General features: G+C 39.9%; 1 protein-coding gene and 1 long non-coding RNA gene across 3 annotated transcripts; one reads left to right on the forward strand and one right to left on the reverse strand.

Moving 5' to 3' along the window:
* Positions 1–7,232: 7,232 nt before the first annotated feature.
* On the forward strand, positions 7,233–8,178 carry LOC118162695. The gene is made up of 2 exons (XR_004748568.1): positions 7,233–7,782; positions 7,877–8,178. It is a non-coding gene; the product is annotated as an uncharacterized LOC118162695 (long non-coding RNA).
* Positions 8,179–16,215: 8,037 nt separating this feature from the next.
* MC5R (melanocortin 5 receptor) lies at positions 16,216–20,757 on the reverse strand. Of its 2 annotated transcripts, none has more exons than XM_035318957.1 (2): positions 20,545–20,757; positions 16,216–19,708 (listed from the first exon to the last, which is right to left on the reverse strand). In XM_035318957.1, exon 2 carries the CDS (start codon positions 19,624–19,626, stop codon positions 18,649–18,651), a length of 978 nt encoding a protein of 325 aa, XP_035174848.1. In that variant the 5' UTR covers positions 19,627–19,708; positions 20,545–20,757; the 3' UTR covers positions 16,216–18,648. The 2 variants fall into 2 exon arrangements, with proteins under 2 accessions (XP_035174848.1, XP_035174847.1); XM_035318956.1 differs by having other exon boundaries at positions 20,537–20,755.
* Between the last annotated feature and the right edge of the window lie 2,253 nt (positions 20,758–23,010).

The raw sequence follows: 23,010 nt of genomic DNA on the forward strand, positions 1-23,010 counted from the left end.
GTCTGAATAAACTCCAGTGTCATACCTTCAGAATAACATGGGTCACCTGAGAACTGTGAAGTGCCTCTGTCAGTGTTTTAGTCTTGTGGCTGTGAGATTGTATTCAGCTTTGCATCTACCTATTTCTATGTCTGTATAATCCCCTTACCTCCAACTGCACAACAAAGGCTTTGATTAGAACAGAAACTCCTTTTTGACGCAGAGTGCCACAAAGAGCCAGAGAATTTGGCAGAGTTTTGCGACATATGCTCTCAGTGCCCTGCGATATTTAGACCTGCAGCAGCATCATTTGCTTTAGGAAATTTTTCTTTCACAATTTTGTTTGGAATTAGATCTTCAGAGGACCATAGTGACACCTGGAGTTCATGCATTGCACATTTCTAAGTAGAAGGGCAAGGCTGTTGTTTTTACAAAACACTCTTCTACCTCTGCCAATTATGAGTCAATCTTGTTCTATTCTAAGTAGTCAGTGTCAAGAAATGATATTTAACTATAGAAAATATGAGTAATTTAAAAAAAAAAAAAAAAAAGAACAAGAAGGAGAAGGAGAAAGAGAAGGAGAAGAACAAAAGAACAAGAAATTCTCAGCAACTACTACGAGTAAAACTGAAATAAGAAAATAACATGAACAGAAGATGGACATTTAGTTTCTTAAAATACCTAAAAGACCTTAAAATAAGAGAATACATGAAAAAATGTGTCATTAACTTTCAATCCAGAATTAGTCTCCCAGGGTCCTCCTTTGCTTTTAAAATTGGAATTTCAACCTTTAAGCTATCTATGACCTTTCCATGTGTATTTTTTGTACATACGATATTGCTGCGTAGTAGAATTGTACTGCTTTCCAAATAGAGCAGTAAAATATGTTAAAACACACTCAGAAAGGGGCAGAGTTATGGCTAAGTTTGTATACAGAACTTCGAGGGTTTTATATTTTGTGCTTATACATAAACATACTGTTGTTACAAATGAATGCTTCTTGAAGAATGCATTACACAGGAGAGAGCAAAAATTCTTTTTGTTTTTATGAACAATGCTTGCTCACTTTTTTTGTTCTAACTTCTGCCTCTGCTATATAGAAACAATTAACACTTAGCTGAAGTGAGCTTGCAGGAAAATTCACTGAGTGAAAGTGGAGAAGCAGGATGTACATTCTTGTTTTGGCTCCCACTCCTGTATCTCATTTTCAGCCAGGACATTGAGAACAGTCAAGGGCCTATACTTCCTAATTTGTCAAGTGAAAGAAGCTCAGATTTCTGGGACAAGACACTCAAATGCTCACGCAGAAAAGAATTAAATACTATCATCTTTTTCCCGTGACCCTTAAGAGACTTGACATTAATACAGTTCAGGCAATCTAGCAGGATCAACACTGGAACAACATGCATTTTTGCAAATTTGGATTAAGATATATTGGCAGAACTCCACAGCAATGCAGATATGATCACTGCTATCTAAAATCTTACCACATTCTTCTATAGCACCATTCCTTTTCAAAGTTGCCATTTGTAGGAAATTATATATATCATTATGTCCTCTTGGGAATTATTTTACAGATATTAGCTACTCACTGAAACAGAATTATTCAAAAGAAACAGATAGGCTTCATGTTTTGACTCTGTTTCCAGTCTTTAAAGAAAGGTTGATCTTTGTTGCATAATCTCTCTCTCCAAGTAAGTCTCCTAGATTCTTCCCTCGTAGCACCAAAGCAATGAAAAATCAAGTAACACCACCTCTCGCCTAATGTAAAAAGAGATACCATAGGAATAAGCCTGAATACATTAAAAACTTTGTAATCCATTCCTTTAGAACTAAAAAGCTTTGGATCAATTTAAAAATTAAATCCCAACTGGCTTCATTGGGCCTGTCATTATTGATTTTTCTAAGGATTTTTCAAATGCATTTGCAGATGAACAGCACTTCCCCATCTGTATTCCTGCAGAAGAGCTGTCTTACACACACACACACAGAAACCTCTCTAAGCTCAAAAGGTTCAGAAATACTGTTTTCTGCATATAAGACAGTTACTGGATGGAAATTTTTTATTCCTGATAATTACATAAGAAAGTAATTCAACATGACAGTTTGAGCCTCTCTTATTGGTATTTTGAATCATCACTTGGGTATGTAAAGTTAACACTCAAATTGAAAGTTCAAGTCTGTAAGAAGAGATCCAAGTGTTTTTCCTTTTGACAGCTGTTGTTCAGATGTTTGGATGGCTATTCTGATGTTCAAATAAAGCTTTTCAGTTATGAGAGTGCTTATTTTAACACAGGATGAGTTATAGCAATATAGTCTTAACTCCTGCAGAAGGAGCAAGCTGCTACATGAAACCCAATCATTTGGCCAGCTACAGCTGAAATAATTTTGTATCTTGCAGAACTGGTGAAAAACTAGCAAGTGCATTTAGAGAAAATAGTAGAAACATTTAGCCCACATAAAATATCAACTTTATTTAAAGAGAAAATCTTTTAAATAAAGCAATTCCTTCCTTTCCCATTCTTTTTTAATCTTTTCTTCCCAATAACATTGATTAAAAAAAAAAAAAAAAAAAAAAAAAAAAAGTGAGGCTTTGTAAAAGTATGTTTGAAGCTGAAATTTTAGTGGAAATTATATTAAAAAACCACCTTTTATCCCTTTTCAAGAAAGTCTTTTGCAGAACTTTTCTGTACTTCTAAAGCAAAGTAATTCTGTAGAAGTGTGTTCATTTCAATGGCATTCAAATGGGAATCCTGAAGCCAAAATGTTCCTGGTCACTTTGGAGGTGTGGAGGAAATGACAGGCAGAGTGTAGGACCATAAGCCCAAAACCTTAAGCATTCTCTTTAAAAATAACCAAAGAAGGGGATAGGGGAAAGAGGAAAGTGTTAAAGAGGAAGGAATAAAGATAAGAGGGAAAAGGGGAAAGGGGAAAGGGGAAAAGAGAAAGTGAAAAGTCTTTAGCAAGTCTTGTATCCTGGGAGTCTCTCTGAAGGTGCCACTTCAACAGACACCTGTGCCTGCACTGGCTTTGCCAACCCATTCAGAGAGTGTGCACCTCTGTGTAATTCTTGTCCATCCCCTCTGACTTCTTTCACCGGCTGTTATGCCCCCATTGCCTTAATCCCATTCTTTGTTCATTATTTCTCAGACAGACTATGTAACTGACTCTTTCCTTCTTCATGCTTAAACCAATCCATCTACTTCTTAATACAATGTTGGTTTTCTCTGTTTGGAAATGATTCCAGTGTATTAGATTCCCTGCTAATTAAGAGCTCAGAGAATACTTATGAGGTTGGTAAATCCCGAAAAGCTGCTTTCCAAAGCAAGAAGGCAACACGAACCTTAGAGGAGAAAAAAGCTTCTGAGCAAGTCTGTGTAAAACAATTACATTGTTTTAAATTCACTGTGAGCCTGCCCCATATATAGTAGCACAAGAGGCTGGCAGAGATAGCAGAAAGACCTGTATTGTTTTCTCTAGTCATGAAAGTTCTTTGATTACTATTTGAAATGTATTAAAACCTTAAGTCCCAGTTATCCCTACTCCTACGCTGGTTCATTGGTGGTTATGGTTTGTGTGTGAACTACTCTGTGTTTGCCCAGAAAAGCTGTGGATGCCCCATCCCTGGAGGTGTTCAAGGCCAGGCTGCATGGGGCCCTGGCAAACCTGACCTAGTGAGTGGCAACCCTGCCTATGGCAGAGGGTTGAAACTAGCTGATCTTTAAGGTCCCTTCCAGCCCAAGCTATTCTATGATTCTATGGTAACACATAAAGCAGGAAGGTGAAGACTGCAATAATAGTATTTACTGAATTATCTTTATTACAATCTTAATCCTGATCCCACTTTCCAGGCCAACTAGCCCAGTAGCACCAGATGGATAAAGGGGAGCCCTGGGAGGACAGCCTTCAGCTCAGTGCTCTTGAGCTCCTTGCTTGGCCATAACTGGGCAGAATTAATTTCCACATGACTCAACATTAGGAAATAAGGCAGTACTTCTGGTGTCCCTCCTCTGACACAAGCAGAGAATGCAAGAATACGGACTTGATTGGAACAAGAGAGAAAAGTCAGTCACAGTTTTTTCCTTTGTCTTGTTGGAATTGTGCAGGTGCCTATGGTCAGGTTACAAAGGAGGAGAAAAATCATGCTTCATATGCAATTGACCCCCAAGTTCTTGAACTGGAATACACAGAATGAGATATAGTATGTGGCACATCCCTTGGCATGATCTAAGTAATCTGCCTCTTCATCTCTTCATTTGAAAAGGCCATTGCACTCCCTAGAAATCTGTTGTTAGATTAACATGAGTGTTTTCAGATATTTTATGTCTAATGGTGTTCTGCAGCTGAGAATGTCTTCAAAAAAATTCCTACCCCGCATTAACTGCATTTCCACTCACTTTTATTTTGAGAAAACAGTCTGAGGCATAATGGTTATTTTCATTGATTCTCTTTTAAGTCCATTTGGGAAAAAATATATCTATTTCACACTGTAGTTAGAATTTTAAAGAAATAGACATAAGGAGGAAGAATATCCCCAGTGTCCACGGTGATGACTGGCTTTTATTTTGTTGCCAAACCATAGGCTATCTAATGATGTATGTAACATGAAGATCAGCATAATTCCATTCACAGAATCACAGAATTTCTAGGTTGGAAGAGACCTCAAGATCATCGAGTCCAACCTCTAACCTAACACTAACAGTCCCCACTAAACCATATCCCTAAGCTCTACATCAAAACGTCTTTTGAAGACTTCCAGGGATGGTGACTCCACCACCTCCCTGGGCAGCCTGTTCCAATGCCTCACAACCCTTTCAGTAAAGAAGCTCTTCCTAACATCTAACCTAAAACTCCCCTGGCGCAACTTTAGCCCATTCCCCCTCGTCCTGTCACCAGGCACGTGGGAGAATAGACCAACCCCCACCTCGCTACAGCCTCCTTTAAGGTATCTGTAGAGAGCGATAAGGTCGCCCCTGAGCCTCCTCTTCTCCAGGCTGAATAAGCCCAGCTCCTTCAGCCTCTCCTCGTAGGACTTGTTCTCCAGGCCCCTCACCAGCTTCGTCGCCCTTCTTTGGACCCGCTCAAGCACCTCGATGTCCTTCTTGTAGCGAGGGGCCCAAAACTGAACACAGTACTCGAGGTGCGGCCTCACCAGAGCCGAGTACAGGGGGACGATCACCTCCCTAGCCCTGCTGGTCACACTATTTCTGATACAAGCTAGGATGCCGTTGGCCTTCTTGGCCACCTGAGCACACTGCTGGCTCATATTCAGCCGACTGTCCACTATCACTCCCAGGTCCTTCTCCGCCTGGCAGCTCTCCAACCACTCATCTCCCAGCCTGTAGCTCTGCTTGGGGTTATTACGCCCCAGGTGCAGGACCCGGCACTTGGCCTTGTTAAACTTCATGCAGTTGACCTCAGCCCATCGGTGCAGCCTATCCAGATCCTCCTGCAGAGCCTTCCTACCCTCGAGCAGATCGACACATGCACCTAACTTCATAACATCATAACAGTTAATCAAGCCCTTTAAAGTTCTCCCTGTCTTTCATCTTGCTTAGAAGAAAAAAAAAAAAAAAAAAAAAAAAAAAAAAAAAAAAAAAAGAATCATCAGAGGACATCTGGAACATGGTTCTTCCTTCCAAACATCCCTGCCTGCTGCATAAAGAATGATGTTTTTATAGGTTTGCCAATCAACTTTTTAGCCAGATTGTATCACACCACCCCTCATGGCTCTATCCCGTGCCAAAGCAACAAATGCAAGGTGTTGGTAGGTCCTAAAGCCCCTGCAATCCCCGCTGTGCACACAGTCTGCATCAGGGTAGCTCAAAACTGGTTTATGAGGAGCCATTAAAAATAAATAAATAAATAAAAATAAGTAAATAAAAACTTGCACTCTAAAAGTAAAGTATCTTTACTAGCCAGTAAAGATATCTGTTTTAAAATAATTCTTAACCAGCTAGATTATGGGGCTATTAAAAAGATATCTGGCCATCAAATACATTCATTTTAAACATTAATTTCTACTCAAACCAAGTAAAATGCTAAACAGACATTTGAAAACTTCAGAACTTCTCTAGAACCCATAATTCATCATTAGTACTTATCCTAAAGAAGTCACCCGTCATAACCAGGAACTATTCTATTATTGAAGTTTTACAGTGTTATTTATACAGTTTACCATCCTGATGGCTGAATGGATGTCTAAAATGACAGTGTACCCTTTTTCTTGAGGAAATTTAAAAATTAACATGGGCAGGCATTAATTTGTGGTGTTTTGTATTACTCCCATGCATGTTACCTCCTCCAAAGTTTTTAATTCATCACTACCTATACTAAATATTTTGGAGGCAGCAAAAATACACAGGTAACCAAAGCTCTGGATGATTGGAGATGCAATTAGCAGAATTAATACAAAACTAAATAAGGTTAATCATTGCTGGTTCAAATAAGATTAAATAATTCCAGGAAATTAACTAGTGAATGAAAAGTGTCATGCCACTGCTAGATCTGGATAAATTATTCCATGAGCTTCATTCATTTTTCTGTTTTGTTGCCTTTTTTTTTTTTTTTTAATCAATACATTATTCCTTTAAAGCTGTATGAGGGTATTCCACTGTTCATGCTGTTCAAATGTAATGTGATTTCTCAATTCATGTGCTAAAATTCATATAGCTCTGATGTTCCAGTCTTAACCTGGTCTCATGAAAGCTTCTAGCATGCAACATATAATTGTAGGCAAATTTCTTTTGGTCCATATTGATTTACCCCTCAAGATGAACAGTTACGATTGTTCACTAGCTTTCTTGGGAAAGATTGCTTTCCATGAAACAATTCATATATATATATATATATATATATATTAATACAATCAACCAATCTATCATATTAAAGACCATAAAATATTCATTCTGTGATTTCTGCATCAAAATTATTGAGTTGTTAATACCACAATATTACCAACTCAGTTTCAGCAAGTTCTTGCTACAACTGTTTTCACAGCCTCACGACCCATTATGTTAAGACAACAGCGGCACCAAAACTCACATTTCTACATGCCTTGTGAAAAATTTACTCCATTGACAGTATCTACACTGTCCTTTTAGTTATGTCTTCTTGCTTAATTCTAGCTCCAAAATAGAATATGTGCACAGCATATGAAGAAGGGCAGAGATTAATGATACTTTGCAAAAATAAATATCTTAATGAGTCAGCTAGGATCATTAGGCACTCGAATCTGTCAAGTACAGAACACTGACAAAATGATCCAGCTCAACATTTCACTCAGAGTACATCCACCCCTTGCAATGGGCCACAGTGCAGACATTTCTGAAGCAGCCCTAAACACACTGGTGCCAAGACTGTTGGAAGGGTAACAGGCCTTGACATTGCTGTCAGCCATTGGCTGGTACAACTAGCCCAAACACAACACCACATTTAGGTGGCTAGATTACCTGGGAACCTCAGTTCAATCTTTGTGGCATATTTTGTTTTGTTCCGCAGAGATATTGAGTCTAGTCGTGGGATCTGTAGCATCTTCCTGTTGCATCCAGAGTCACCACCAAATGTGCTAAACAGTCCTACAACTTCGGGAAGAGAGTTTGCACTTGCAAAGAGCAGCCTGTTCTCATGTATTTGCTTGACTTGTAGACTAAATCAAGAGTGCTGCCATAAAGTTAATGAACAGCAAGTGCCAGCCAGCTACAGAATTTTTCAAAGGAAACCCTGCAAACTAAAAAAGATGCCCTCAAACCATCTGACTGCAGAGAGACTACGGGGATTTTAGACCAGATGGCTAAATATACAGTGAGTAATCAAAGACAGCAACCTTAGTAAAACTAAGGCATTTTTAAAAGCTTTACTTTTTTCATCCATCTCTGATTTTCTTTTTTTCCCACAGGAGGAACTCATTTTAAATATAGTCTGTTTCTGCAGTGCAGAGGAATGTTGCTGCAGAAAACACAAACAGTGCTTACCACTGGCTGCTGTGGAAGTCCGTAGTTACTTAAGGAAAAATTCTTATCTTAATGCTACTAGCCTGGAGCAATAGATTGGTGAAAGAGCAAAACTGGAAAGCTGCAACAAAAAGAAGTACCTCGCCTGCAGCACAAGCAATACAAAACAGAGGCAGAGGGTCACTGACAGTTTGTCAGCAATAGCCCTAATACCCCTAACAAACTGAGAGCCAAATCTGCCTTATCAAATAGAAAGGATTTTTAAGTGATTCTTACTCTATACAAGAAAAATAATTTCCATTCTTTAAAAAATCCTCCTCTTGGTTCTTACAAATACCACAAGTTTGGACAGAATATTACATTAAAAATACGGATCTCACTAGCTAACCTCCTATTTTTATGTGTTTGTACATTTCAAGAAAAAGAAATGGTTTTTCCTATTCTAGCTTCCCTTTTTAAGGAGAATTTTCTAACTCCCTCAGAAAATAATGGGAAAATTAACACAAGCTTCTGTCCCATTTGTCCTTGTCTTGGTTTTGTTTTTGCCAAGTTTAGACCACTTGAGTGCACAGTCCAATCACTTCTTAAATTCAGACAGGCTTGGTGCAGTGACTACTTCCCTGGGGAGTCTGTTCCAGTGTTCAACCAAAGTTTGCCAAGTGCTCTTAAACAATTTGAGAAATCCTCCAGACATTTTTGTGTCCTGCAAGTCATTGTGTTGCACTCACTATCATCAGCCCATGCTTTAGCAGTGTATTGATTTATTCAAGCTCCATTCATTGTAGTGATCACAGCTGCAGCTTCAGACTTTCTTATGTTGTAAAGAGGTTCAGGACCTGTTACAAACATGCCACTCATAGACCATCAGCCAGAGCCCAGTAAGGAGGAAAAAAAAAAAAGGGTGGGTGGGGGGGGGGAATATACTCAATCATCTTTATTGAGATAACAACCTCAGCAGCAAACACTGCACTGGTATCAAAGTGCTTCCTCCTGAGCCCTCATTGTGTCTGGGCTCCAGGGGAGAGGAGGAAGAGGCAGGGCTGGAGACCTGCTTTTTCTGCTGCCTGCAGACAGTAGGAAGAGGCAGGTGGTAGCAGGAGATGCCCTGCCTGTCCTGCAGCCCAGCAAGGACTCCAGAGTCACAGCCATTACTGCAGCACAGGGCACAACCCTTTTTTCTCATCTGTGCTACAGGAGGAAATTAAGCTTGGGAATATCATACTGCCCCATGTGACACTGTGGATGTCTTTTTTGTGTCTTGAAGCTCAGTTCTTCAGACTGTGTGATGACTTCAGGGCAGTACCATTTAACACCAAAGAAGCCAAATCAATATCTTTTTAGCTCCACTTTCAAAAACAACTCACTTCTAGCTCAGGGTGAAGCTATGCTTCTGCAAGAAGTCTCACAGCAGTGGTTTGAGATTTCATTCATTAGTGTTTGCAAAATACTTTGAGATTCTCAGAAGGGAGATGCTACTGAATTCTAAATATCTGTTTAATTAGCTCTGTTCAGAAGTTATTTTACCCAGCCAAGCTGAAAGATCAAAAATATCATAGAAACTGCAGAAGGTAACAAAACACAAATCAGTCTGGAGGTGGTTAACTACTTCCCCATTTCTCCATGAAGAGGGCTCATTATATCTCCTTCAAAGTGCATGACCACCCGGTCCCCATGGATAGCCTCCTCCCGGGCCTGGGGTGGGGGTGGTGGGGCCACCTCTGCTCTGAGGTGGTGGTGACCTGGGACAAGGTCTGTGAGCTGCCTCTGTGGGGCCCCTCCTCCTCTCATGGGGGTTGTACTGTAGGGGTGCCTGTGTCACACCACCTCCTTGCTGGTCTGGCCCCTCACCTATCCATTTGGCCAGGCATATCCCCAACCCCATCCCCACAGCCCTGCCTGGACATCCCAGGTCTGTGCCTAGCACTGGAGCTTGGAAATATTCAGCTCCTGCTGCCACAGCTGAGCCAGGTGCTGCCTCTCACCAGACAGAAGCTTAGGGGTTGATTGTGAGCAGTAATTGCTCTTCTTTACCCCATTTCCTTTTTTTTTTTTTTTTTTTTTTTTTAAAACAAATCAGTCATTCAAGAGGCAAAGTCAACAGGCTGCTCTTTCTTGCAGTCCAGATTTTCCCACCTTATCAACCCCATTACTTCACCACAGATTTCCTTCATTATTATTAGCCATATTCTCATCAGTGGATGCTTTTTTCACAGCACTAACAAGCCTGATTCATAGTGCTTGACTGGCCTTTGTTAATTCAGCAAAGTTTTAAGGTAAGTGTAATGTCAGGTGTCCGCCCCCCCTGGATTTGCACTCCAGTTCTCGCCAGAGCATTAAACCTTTTTCATTATTCCATCCAGTTATTTATTACCCTCTTTATAAATTCAGTACAATTTTCTAACTGACATTTTCAACGAAAGGTCATCTGAAATACACATGGTGTTCCTTGTATTGCCTGCCTTCCCTTCTAAAGGTCCACCAGAGCTAATGTTGTACTTGTCATCTATTTACTCGTTACGTTGTGCAATAGGCCTTTGATCCCCCGCTCATCTGCCTGCCAGGGCTATCTCCCATGAGGGAGCTCTGGGGTGTCTCTCCTATTTTCCATTCCCTTCTAATCAAGCTGGACATGTGTTCAGTATCCCGCCCCCCTCCAAATACAAGCTCAACGTATTGCTTAAAATGCCATGGCTCAGATCAGTTATTAGTCACACGTGGCAGGAGTGCCAGGTACGTGGCCAACAAAACCAAGGGGCTGAATGAGAAGCCAGGAGCCTAAAGGCACCTGTCACTTGTTGAGCCTAAAATCCCTCCACCTCCTAGTCTACTGGAAGCTGAGCACCTCTGCTTTAAGTGGATACTTCTAGAGGCTGCAGACCACAAGTCCCATCTTAAAAGTAAAGGTAATCAAAATTCACCAAAAAAATAAAATAAAATAAAATAAAATAAAATAAAAATAAAAAGGTGTTTCTCTCTTTCACTGGAGGCTCGGAGATTGTCAGACTTTCCCACAGTGTAAGTGTAACTAAAATTGCAGGCTACACACCAAATACCATTTTTTTCTTCACAAAGTTTTCCTTCCAAAAGCCACCTCCAGATGCCCCTTTTCATAGTGAAAACCTGAATATTTAGCAGCTTTGCCATGAGATGAAACACCTGGACTTCATTCAATGACTTACCTCCTGCTTCTTCATTTTTAATGCACTGTATGCAGGGACATGAACTGTCATTGGAACTGCACTTCAAAACCAAGTGATTCATCTCTTTCCTCTGACATTTGAAAGAAGGGCTTTTTAAGCACCTGCTTTACAAACTGTGATTACCCAGCAGGGCACTTAAGCCCAGGAGAGGCTGAAGGTTTAAACCACCTGTCCCCAGTGGTTTAGGGACCTTCCCTGTGAGGTGACTTTGCTGAGATTCCCTTGGTCAGAGCCCCGGATCCTGCAGGCCACCTTCTGGAGACCTGACCCAAAATGAAGAATGCAAGCTCATAACTTCCACCTGTGGATGGGACTGAGGGGCTAATAACAGTAAAAGCACCTGAACTTGGCCACTCAGTATCATGGAGCCCACATTCAACTCAAGCAGCAAGCCCTTTCCTGACAGAAATTTGCACCAAAACCCATGAACTTGTATCTGTAAATCCAGCCATCAAGTAGAAATAAATGTACTTGCTGACACACTGTTTTTCCACCAATGGTTCAAATATTGTTTCTTTCCAGAGGAGGAAGGAGCTAGAGAGCTATCACATCCTGAATTCCTGCTATACATCTCTGTGAAGAGAAGTCTCATATAGACTTCAGTGGAATGGGATCCATTTATACCTGGTGAGGATCTCACAGAGACTTTCGGTCAGGTTTCCAGTGCTTGCTGACTTTCTTCCTCTGAAACTGAATTTGGCATTAGTTCTACCACGACATTTTTTCATACAGCCCAGTCCTCAAAGCAGGAAAAGGCAATCCATCCTCATCCTCTGTAAGAGTGAGCTGTGAACACAGATTGAAAATGCTTGCTCCCAGGCTCTACCACCTATACGACCACCTTATAAGCAGAGAGCAGGAAGTCTCTCTTTACTATACCCAGAGCTCTTTATGTCCTCTGGGGAGAACTTTGGGGAAAGAGCTACTTTTGGTTTCATTGATGTATCTCAGCGCTGAGGTCAGTGTTGTCAGCACTAATAATTATGTTGCTGTAGATTTAAAATCAAGGTAAAGTACAGGAACATTTCCTTCTAACCTTTGAAAAAAAAAAAAATATCCTGGACATATTCCACTAACTATAAAGGACACAAGGAAACTGTGAAGCAGAAATAGTATATTCATTATGAAATGCTGGGGTACAGAAATTCAGAGATTTTGGTCCTTATTCAAAATCCATGTAAAGCGTCCCAGAAAACAGTTCAGGGGAGAGCTAAGACAAATGAAAGACATAATACAAAAATGATAGGTATTCCTAGGGTCATCTTTTCAGGGTGGGTGAAGCAGGCACTAATTTTCTGTGCAAGATACAAATGCCAATGAAAAAGTCAACTTGCAGACAACAAACTCATTATTTCATTATTTGCCAAAAGTAACTTTCCTGTTAAAAAAAAAAAAAAAGGCAAACTGGGGAGAAAAAATAATCCATTTTTGTGTTTTATTTTGTTGTTGCTAATTAAGGTGTTCATGCAGCAGGCCATCAAAACAACTCACTTGATACCTATGAAAATCATCTGGAACCAGCATACAAAGCTTATAGGTCCAATTCTTGACGTTCTTTAATCAGGCATAACACCAGCCTAATTGAAAGGAAAGGAGTGACAAATCACCATCTGGAGACAGCTGTGCAAATGAGGTTCTTACCACCCTGTTCAAAGAAATGATGGGTTTCCAGACAAAGTTTGAGTCTGGACTGGGGGTCCCTGATCCTCTGTCACCCAAAGCATGGCCTGGACATGCTGCAAGCCCCTTCCAGCCACTGTGGCCGGGCTTAACTCCCAGCAGAAGTGGGGGAGGTGGAAGCTGTGTGTCTCAGATGAGTTCTGTTACAGAGCTGGGACACAGCCAAAGCGTGTACTCGGGCCCAGAAACACAGAAGCACTCTTAAGCTCCATATTTTCAGCATATGCTTTATATGCTGATATATGGCTGAAGCTTTAGCCATTGAAAATATAAGCTTACTTGGAGAACAGAGAGCAGATGTTCCCGTGAGCACTTGCAGGGAGGTAATTCATTAGAGATCCTGCCATTTTCTGAATTATGAAGCGTGCCATGCTATATGAAAGTATATTCCTAAATACTGATAAGAAAAGAACAGAAAACAAAACATGCAGCATCATTTGACAGTGCATAAATCTATTGTTCACCTATATCTGGGTTATACAGTCATTTGGTCTCCTCCAAGTCAGAAGAATGTAGCAGATCTGGGAAAACAACATAAGAACAACAAGATATAAAATACCAGGAGAAAGTACATAGGCCAGGATCCTTGGCTGGAAAAGAGAGACTTTATAGGTGGATATGAGAGAGTAGGATGATGAATGGCATAGGTAAATTGAATGGGGACCTGTTATTTCTCTTCCTTACAGCATAAAGATTCAGGGGAATTGAAGAAATCTCCAAACAGATGTTTTAAAAGAGAAGGAGAAAAAGAAAGGGGGGGGGGGGGGGAACTTCCACATAAAATATCTAAACTGCAAAAGTTAGTGATGAGTATAAAGAGATCCAAAAGCGATTAGATAAATTCATATAAGAAACACTCAGAGAGAGCTACCAGTCACAGAGCTATAAGCCCCAGCCATAGAAGTTCCTAAACCATAGTTTGCTGGAAGATAAGAGGTTTATCTTGCACATATCCAGCTTTTGTATAACTGCCCTAAACAGCTGCTGTTTGTTTTGATGGAGACCCTTCACCCTCAGCACTCAGTACAGCCAGTCACACATTTTTAGGGGTTTTTAGACAAGCAGCTAAAGAAGAAACTGTCCTAGGGATAGTACTTAAGGACCATAAGATTTTTAATTTCACTGGGTCTTCGGTGTGGCAGGCACTGAGGGAACTCTTTGTTCTGACACACTGATTCACTGTAATTTTCAAAATCTCAGGATGCAAAAAGCACTTGAGTTTTTTTTTCTTTGTCTTCAGATTTATATTTCTGCTAGTTTATTCACAGCTGGAGGAAATATTTGAGAAAAAAGATGCAAATTGGAAAGCAGTGTAAAAAATAACTGGATGAGAAAGAGCAGAAAGGTTAGGGGAAAAGTAGAAATTATACATCCTCATATATATTTCATTTTTTAATGTTGATTGTGACTGTAGTCTATATTTAGGAGTAGGACCTCATACATACATAGGCATGTATGCAATTATAGACACGCCTCAGATTCTCCTTTTCCATCCTGTATGAAGACCCAGCCAGATCCAAGATGCACATAGCTCAAGTTGCAAGGCATAATGACAGAAACAGAGAAAGCACATCTTGCCTGGAGAAAACCTAGCACAGAAACTTATGCAGGCGATTCCATCTCTGCCTGCATGACTGTCTATCTCTGATGTGGGGATCGCCATTTCCACATCCCCGTTCCCTGATTTGTTCACTCACCTCACCTGACAAGAAGGGCACTGTGCAAGCAAAGTGACAAGAAGGGCATTGTGCAAGCAAAGCATGGCTGAAGACTGGGACTGTCCATTGCAAAACCTGTATACCGTAGTGGTCACCATGAGCTTGTCTTCTGTGCAAGAAGCTGACCAGCAGGAAAAGAAGGATTTACTACAAGAGAAAAAGGAGAACTCCAACCAAGGCTTTGGAAACAAAACAGAATCCTTTGAGGTTTTAGAGAGCGGGCTGTGGGAGAAGGTTGGCTGCATTCCCACGGATGCATATAGTTTTTCTGCCTTCATAAAGTTTGTATGTGCAGGAAATTCCGGTGATTTCTGAACTCCTTTTGCCCAGGATTCCTGACAAATACAACTGCAGTCTCCAGAGAGTCACTTGGAGAAGGTGTTTCTAAGAGGAAAAGCGTAAGCAGCAGGAAGCTCCCAAAATGGAACTGGGCTCTGGTTGCACACAGGGCACAGGCAGGTCAGTCATAAGGCTGAGAGCAGTCATCACTCCCAGCTCAGATGCAGAGACAGCAGTACTCAGTAGCGAGAGCCCTTTGTGACAGAACGGCGCCCATTTGGGAAGCTGGGTTGGCCCAGGTTTTGATAGCCTAAGCAGAAGGATCATAAAACCCCCTCTTTACTCCTCAGCTAAGACTGTACCATGTTACAGGAGATGACAAGGCTCTTGGAAAGCTATTTTTTCCATGTACTTTAGAGTGGCCTTGGCCTAGAGAAAAGATTCAGGTTTTCCTAATGCTAGTATAGGAGCATGAAGGATATGGGATTATGCAGACAACACTGTTTTTAGCAAAAAACAGTCATCCTCTTCAGTCTACTGAAGCAAGCAAAACTTAGATCAACATTAGAAGTACCTCAGTGTAAGCTGGGGAAAGAGTAATTTGCCTACCAACAACCCCACTCTGCATTATTTTGGGGAACAAAGGTATTATTATTATTTTTAAAAAAATAAAGTAGTGATACACACTCTAGAAGCAGTGAAGTGTTTGGTCATCAAATCAGTAGCGGGCAAAGGAAGTTGGTTTTGAAGCTCTGGGATAGAAATAGTGCGATCTGAACCTCTTTCCAATGACTGATAACAAACCATAAATATCTGGCAGCATAAGAAGAGCAATACCATTATCTGTAGGAACATGGTGCAACAACATGAAGCTAGAAGCTATTTTTTTTCATGTCTGTCCTCTGACAGCAACTTTCATACATAAACTGTGCTTGCTTCTATCAGAATGCTTAGTGTTTTCCAAGAAGTGAAAGCATGCTAAAACATTGCTTTCATTCTCTAGTTAAGTAGGAGGAAGAAACCAATTAAAATATGCCATGGCCTCACATGTGTTTGATATACATTTCTATACTGTAAACAGTTTTGTTTGTTTGTTTTGTTTTGTTTTTCCCAGAAACTAGCCTGTTCTTGAAAATGCTTTCATTTACCCCTTACACTTGCACAGTTCCCACCTGTAAAGCTTATACTTGGGATATGATGCTGACACCTATAGGAACATAGGTATGAGTGTAACCACATATATAATGAGTGTAACCACATATATGAGCCTATACTCTTTCAGAATGTGTTTTTTTAGCAAGGCACTTGTTTAAATTGAGAAGTGAAAGCCTAGAATGCAATATCCCTTCTGTGAATAAACTACGAAGTATAGCAGACATGTTAACAATGAATAACCAGCAATAGTGGGTTTTCCAACAATCCAGTTTAATAATTTCTTCATATGTCTGAGTTTTTACATCAAATAAATTTCCAAGACAAAAAAAAAAAAAAAAAAAAAAAAAGGTAATATACAGTTCAAGAAAATACCCAAAGCCATTACAGTTTTGGCTTCCTATTTCTTGATTTACAGTTATGTACAAGAATGTCTTATTTGTAATAACCAGTGAAGATTTAATGATTTATTTACAATGTCAGCTGGTCCCTTTTGCTATGCGGTTGAATTGTCTCATTTTTGATATTTACATTCATAGTAGCAGGAGACCATTTCCAAGTCCCATTTATGGATAAGGTTAAGAGGTGGACTGAAGCAAGGCAAGATTCTTACTACCAACAACAAACGTACCTCTGAAATCCCATTTTTATATAAAACTGAAGGAAGAATCCAGCACCAAGTGCACTGATATAACCATTATATTGACAGTCAACATAAAGCGTCTCCACTGAGAATAATATTCCCACTCATTTCAGAGGGAGATATGTGCAAGCTGTAGGCAGTATATATTTCAAGCTGCAGCAGACAAAATGTACAACTGTGGTGGTAAAGAGGTGCCCTACTTATCCTGCCAGAGACCTCCAAAGCAAATGAAGACATAGAGTATGTTACCTTTTTAAATATGTGAGGAGAATATTTCAAAGTTCTTACACAGGAGATTAAGTTGGGAGAGAAAAAAATAATAATAATAAATAATCATAATACACAAGCTGTTTCATAGAACCACAAAATATCTCAGATCAGAAGGAGCCAGGGAAGGTCATCTGAACGAAATAATTCAAAGCAGGGCCAAGGTCAAAGTTAGAGTTAGAGCGGGTTGCTCAGAGCTGTGTCCAGTAAAGTTCTGAGTATCTCCAAGGATGGATATTATGCAACCATTGGGTACCCATTCTCATGTTTGACAACCCTTATGGTAAAAAAGATGTTCATAACGCCTAATGAGAATTTTCTACCTTAGAAGGATAATCTAAGGTCCACTGAGTCAATCATAGTCTTTCTATTGACAAAGACACTTTTAGAGCACCCCTAGATCAAGTATAATAAGGATTATTCTTTCAACTTTCTGAAAGAAATAATTCATTTTTTTAAAGCTGTTTTGTTATATCTAGTCAGGATTGTATATCACTGCTTGAAATATTTTCCTAGTACATATCTCAGTGCAGGATATGTATCCATTGGCATTAAGAAATCAATACCACAGTCACACTTCCTTCATCTGTGACAAATCCAATACTTTGCACATCACAGAGCTGTTGCAGAACAGCATGCTTATGAGAGCATGACGAGATGTGAACTGCTCACACACAATGCATGAGGGGCTTCACCTCTGAATCATTTCAGCAAAGACAAAAACAGTTTGCCTGGAGAGCAAAAGTTAGTACTCCATATTATAGCTACACGTGCCTGGGTTTTTGAGAACCGTGTTTTGCCAATGCCTGCTACCCTCCTGATCATCAGACTTGATATGTCTCTCCCAGCTTGAAAAATGCAATCTACAGCACAGCTTCCTCCAATAACAAAAGCTACTCCAAGCTGAAATGCTTTTCTAATGTCTATACAAAGGCAGCCACTCGTTCTGTCATTCTTTCTCAACAAAAGCATTATATTTCAAGTTAGAGGCTGTGTGCCCTTTACTTTCCCAGCCCTGGTGAATGAGCAAAACAAACTAGAATCAGTCTTCATATTCAGGTTTAAAATCAGGCTATGGTACATCTTCCCACAGACACAGTGATAAGAACACATAGAGTCAGATATGACAACACTGTGCGCATCCTGGGAAATCTTGTGGGAACAATTTCCTCTTACATGATACACATTTTATGACAGTAACAGTCATGACTACAATATAAGATTGCTGATACGTGCATATTTATTGATCATAACTGTGTTGAGTGAGGTATGTGATCCTTGATAATTGGAGCTACTTCTCTGATTTTATGCCTTTAGAAGAAAATATCCCCCATAAAAAATTAAAAAGTGTTAATTCTGGTCATCAAATAAGTCATGCTGTATGTAGAGAGACAAAGAATATTGAGAGAAACACATACTGAGAAGCTGATGGGCTCATTTACATGGCAAGTCACATTTGCCACATTTGGTAAAAAGAAAAATAAGGCTTTCCCTGTGCAATCCTCTTATAAGATCCAGAGTCTTCTGTAGGGTAAATGAGGTTCAAAATATTCTTTCTCCCCTTGATGTAGATGCACAGAGTAGCTCCTACCACCAGTGCCAGAGGTGCGTGGAGGGCAAGAAAGGTCAAATCACATTTTAAAAAAATAATAATTCTGATTGCCACAGAAATCATTACAGCTGAATAGAGGAAGATATTCCATAGGCCTTTTAGCAGAATAACAAGGTGCAGCACGATGTTGCAATTCAGTACTCTTCCCTGGTTTGGTTTTGTTTTGCTAATATTTGTTTGATAATCTACATGCCATTCTCAGGCTATAGCAACAAATGATCTCTTTGAAGGTCTTCCTCATTTCCTGGCTACGAAAGGCATAGATCAAGGGATCAATCACTGAGTTGCACATAATGAGAATGAGGTACATGTTGAAGTGAGACATGAAGCAAACACAGTAGAGGTTTTGAGGGCAGGAGATCATCAGGATGAGATGGAGGAAGAATGGAGCCCAGCAAACGATGAAGATGCCAAGAAGCATAGTCAGAGTGATGGCTCCCTTCATACTGGTTCTTTGATGGACAGAGTTGTACCCAGGCAAAGCAGCTATTTTCTTCACATGAGTACGAGCCAGGAGGAACATATGGATATACAGTGAAACCATGAGGAACAACATGGTAAAAAACATAGTGATGAGACAAATTATAACATAAGTTGATTCATAATAAAGAATGAAGATAATGCCACAGCCCGTGCAAAAGGTCCAGATGCATGCAATGATAAGCCCTGACCTTTTCACTGTCATGATGTTGTGGTAACGCAGGGCATAGAAGATGGTGATATATCTGTCTATTGCTATAGCCAGCAAACTGCACATGGAAGCCACTACAGATATGCAGATCATTGAATCAAAGACATTGTCTATATGACGGACAAAGGTATCTTCCATAATAATATGCCTATTGTTTATTAAGTATATTGTTATAGTCTCCCACGCATTAGACACACTAACCAGCATATCAGCCACTGCTAAACTGCAAACAAAAAAATACATGGGTGAATGCAAGTTCTTGTTCTTAACTATTGCACATATCACTAAGATATTTTCAAGGAGGCTTACAATGCCCAGAGTGAGGAACACCTCAGCTGCAATGACCACTTGCTCACATGGTGATGACTTGCTCTTGACAGTAGGCACAGTAAAGTTGCTGCCAAAGGCACTCAGGTTTAGTTCAGAAACATACAGTTGAGAGGACGTGTTCATCTCTGGAAGCAAACACGTTCTGTTCTCTCTGAGGGACTTGCCAAGGAGTGTGGTAAATGCATTTTCCAAAAGTCAAAAGACCCTGCCAAAAAAAATACAGCATGACAAGAACAGGCAGAAGTTGACAAAACAAATATCAACCATTTCTACGTAATTTGGCTTGTACACATCCTGCCTCGTCCACACCGTATTCCTTTAGTGATTCTAAATTAACCTCCAAATGGCTCAGAGTCTTTCTACTCATCCTTACTGGGAAATTAAAACCACAAAATAATGAAGAGATTCGTGCACTCTTCCTTCACATTTTTGTTTATCCTATTTGGTCTCCCAGAAGTGAGCACAATATCCTGGAAATTCTGCTGAACACAAAACAACAGTTTTCAGAGCTTGAGTTCTCAGAACCCAGAAACGTAGGAGAATAGAGTGTTAGGTTGAGCAGAACCTGCTCACTTGAATATAATATATAGAAGTTGAATTACTGCCACAATTAAGAATTTAACATTTTCAGTAAAAAATGTACACGTTTCCTGACCTTTGTACTTTTTAAGTTTGCACGATCTGTGTTATAAACAGCTTGTCTGTGCGATACTGACATGCTCATTTTAGCATAGTATTAAGCCACTAACCAAGGCAAATCCATACATTCCAGGATAGAGTGAGGCTGCAGAATTTGTAGGGGGAAATTCTGTCAGAGAAATAAGTTTTCTATTCCAGAATGTAACTATTTTATTCAATGCTCCTTTGGTAATGAGAATATTCAGGGCAAGCTGTAAGCCATCAGATTCTTAATAAGGGGACTTAAAGCTAATTGTCAGTGACTTGTTGCAAGTAAAATTCAAAGCTTCTCAAGCTAAATCATTTTCAGTTTTTAAAAGTAACTTTTTTATTTGCAATCAAGAATTAACTGTACCTATTTACCAGCGCTGCTCCTTCAGCTAGTCTTCCTCTTCATCACCCACAATCTTCCCTCCAGAGAGCAGAAGTTTCGTTCCCTCCTCACCCAACATCTGGGGCAGGGGACTCCTTGGTGGGAACAGATGACATTATAGAACAAAAGGAATGAGTATATCCATAGAGTCAAGGCTGACCATGTATAAATTACTTACTGTGCAACTGCCTTTTTATAGTCTCCGAGCAATAATGACTTCAGTACTCAGACTGTGGCTCCTCCTCCCCTTTGCCCTGCTGAACTTCTCTTTTCACAGATTTTGTTAGCAAAGGCTTGGGTTTTTACCACCATCTAGTGGTTTTCAAGCGTCTTTCTTTTTAACTCAACAATGATTGTGATCTAAACTTGAGGATGAGCTTTTTAAAATTATTGCTTTCTAGTGTATCCTTTACAGAAAATGATATTAAAGAGGAAAATGCTTTAGGCATTCTCCTTTCCAAAAGCATCTCTTATATGTGTGGGTTTTTGTTGTTGTTTTCTCTGCTTTTGCTAGTTCTTGCCAACAATAACTTCATATTTCAGAAGAGGTAAGAATAGAAAACCATTATTAAGGTGGAAGGGTTATTATTCTTATAAATACTTGTCTTATATCCACAGTTATAATTTTACAAGCATACGAAGCACACCATCACAAAACTCAGAAGAGAGCATACAGTCAACCCTCTCACACCACTAACAGAAGAAAAAGGAATTTCTGTGAAACAGACAAAATAATAATAATAATAAATTAATAAACAACTACATCCTGGTCCCCTTGCTATAATAGAGATTTTGATGCAGTTGAGGAGGAGTACACACTACTATACTGGGAACCAGGGCTCCCTGAGATGGATTTGAACTCCCCCAGGATTCACAAGGCCCAAGAGCTGAGAAATTCAATGCTTAGCATTGCAACATCTGAAGCCTCTCTGTGGGTCTAGCAGTCAGGCAGTCCACACTCATTCTGGGCTTCACCCAAAAGATGGCAAAATCAGTGGCAGTCTTTTCTTTTACAAAAGGGCTCTGCTTCTGCACGCAAAGGAATCCAAAGCACGCATCCTACCAACACTGACAAATACCCTTTATGTTATCCACTAACCAGCCAGTCAAAAACCATGCAAGGTTTAAAGTTAGCTTGAGATAAAAAGTCTCTGTTTCTCCAGTTGCCACCTGCCCATAAATCAGGTGATTAGATTTTTTTCTGTTCTATATAACAACTTCAAATGCCTATTTTTAACTTACAGCATTTTTCTTAAGGAATCACCACCAGAAAACACAAATTTTATTGCTGTATGTTGTTCCATTTTTGAGTTTTCAGAGGCTGTAAAAATAGAATTTATAGTTAGAATGCAGTTAAGCCTGTGTGTCTAACTATTATATTCCATAGAAGCTTCCTTTATTGCTACTGCCACCTTCACACTAAGGACACTCAAAGACTTGGGCCACTGTGTGAAAGGTTCTTATGCATGAATAGTCCCTGCACCAGAGGAGATAGCAAAAAACATTTTGATTCATTTGAGTAAAAAGGCTCCTCTAGCACTATACAATTACAGTCTGGAGATGAACTTTGCATGCCCCTTCTCCCTGCTAAAGCAAAGAGAATTTAGGTTATCACAAAACAGAGGAAGCAAACTATGCTCAAGTGCAGCTGTTAGATCTGAGCAGATTATGGCAGCAAGTAAACAGCAACACTCTCTGCTGCATCTAACTTCTCCGTATGCCAAATCTGAGCTCATAGCTCAATGCTATGCCCAAAAGAAAATAATAGAGGATGCCCATCTCCAGTTCTCTTTCTGTCCTTCAGTGTACAGGATGTTTTGGTTCTCGTAGATTATCTTTAGATATCTTAGTTATCATTTGTTATCATTCCCATAATTTCTGATTTTTCCCACTGCAGACCTTGGAAATCATATACCTACGAATAAAATCTTACTTCTTTCTTAGTTCGCATATCTACCAATGATTGTGCAGACACAGTGTTCTTTCCACTTGTTTTTTCCCTTCTAGTACCCTAATTTTTGGCTTATTGCACTCTCTCTCTCTAAATTCAGTTCATCTCCCCATTTACAAATTCCTCTGTACATTCAGTTTAATAAAGTTCTTTGTGGCTCAGCTTAGCTGTCTTCACAATAGCTCTCTCTGTACCTTCAGCACTCAGAGCAGACCGGCTGATTACCAGAAATAAGTCACGCACCAGACTGGATGGTTTGGTTGCTATTCCTTAGCACAATGCCTTGTCTCTCACATATACATTATGAACCAGCCTTTGGATTCTTCTGCCACAGACCAGACATTGAAGGCCAGAACCCTGGTATAAGTGGCAATGCTAAATAAAGAAATACTCTAATTTACAAAGAGAGCAGACTAAATGACCTGCCTGGAAAATGGGACAGTGATGTAGGCATAGTTTGGTTACATTAGAGGATGAAATGAAGAAATATTTTACTCGTATATCT

Source organism: Oxyura jamaicensis, chromosome 2, assembly GCF_011077185.1.
Source record: "Oxyura jamaicensis isolate SHBP4307 breed ruddy duck chromosome 2, BPBGC_Ojam_1.0, whole genome shotgun sequence".
In the NCBI taxonomy this organism is placed as follows: Eukaryota; Metazoa; Chordata; class Aves; order Anseriformes; family Anatidae; genus Oxyura; species Oxyura jamaicensis.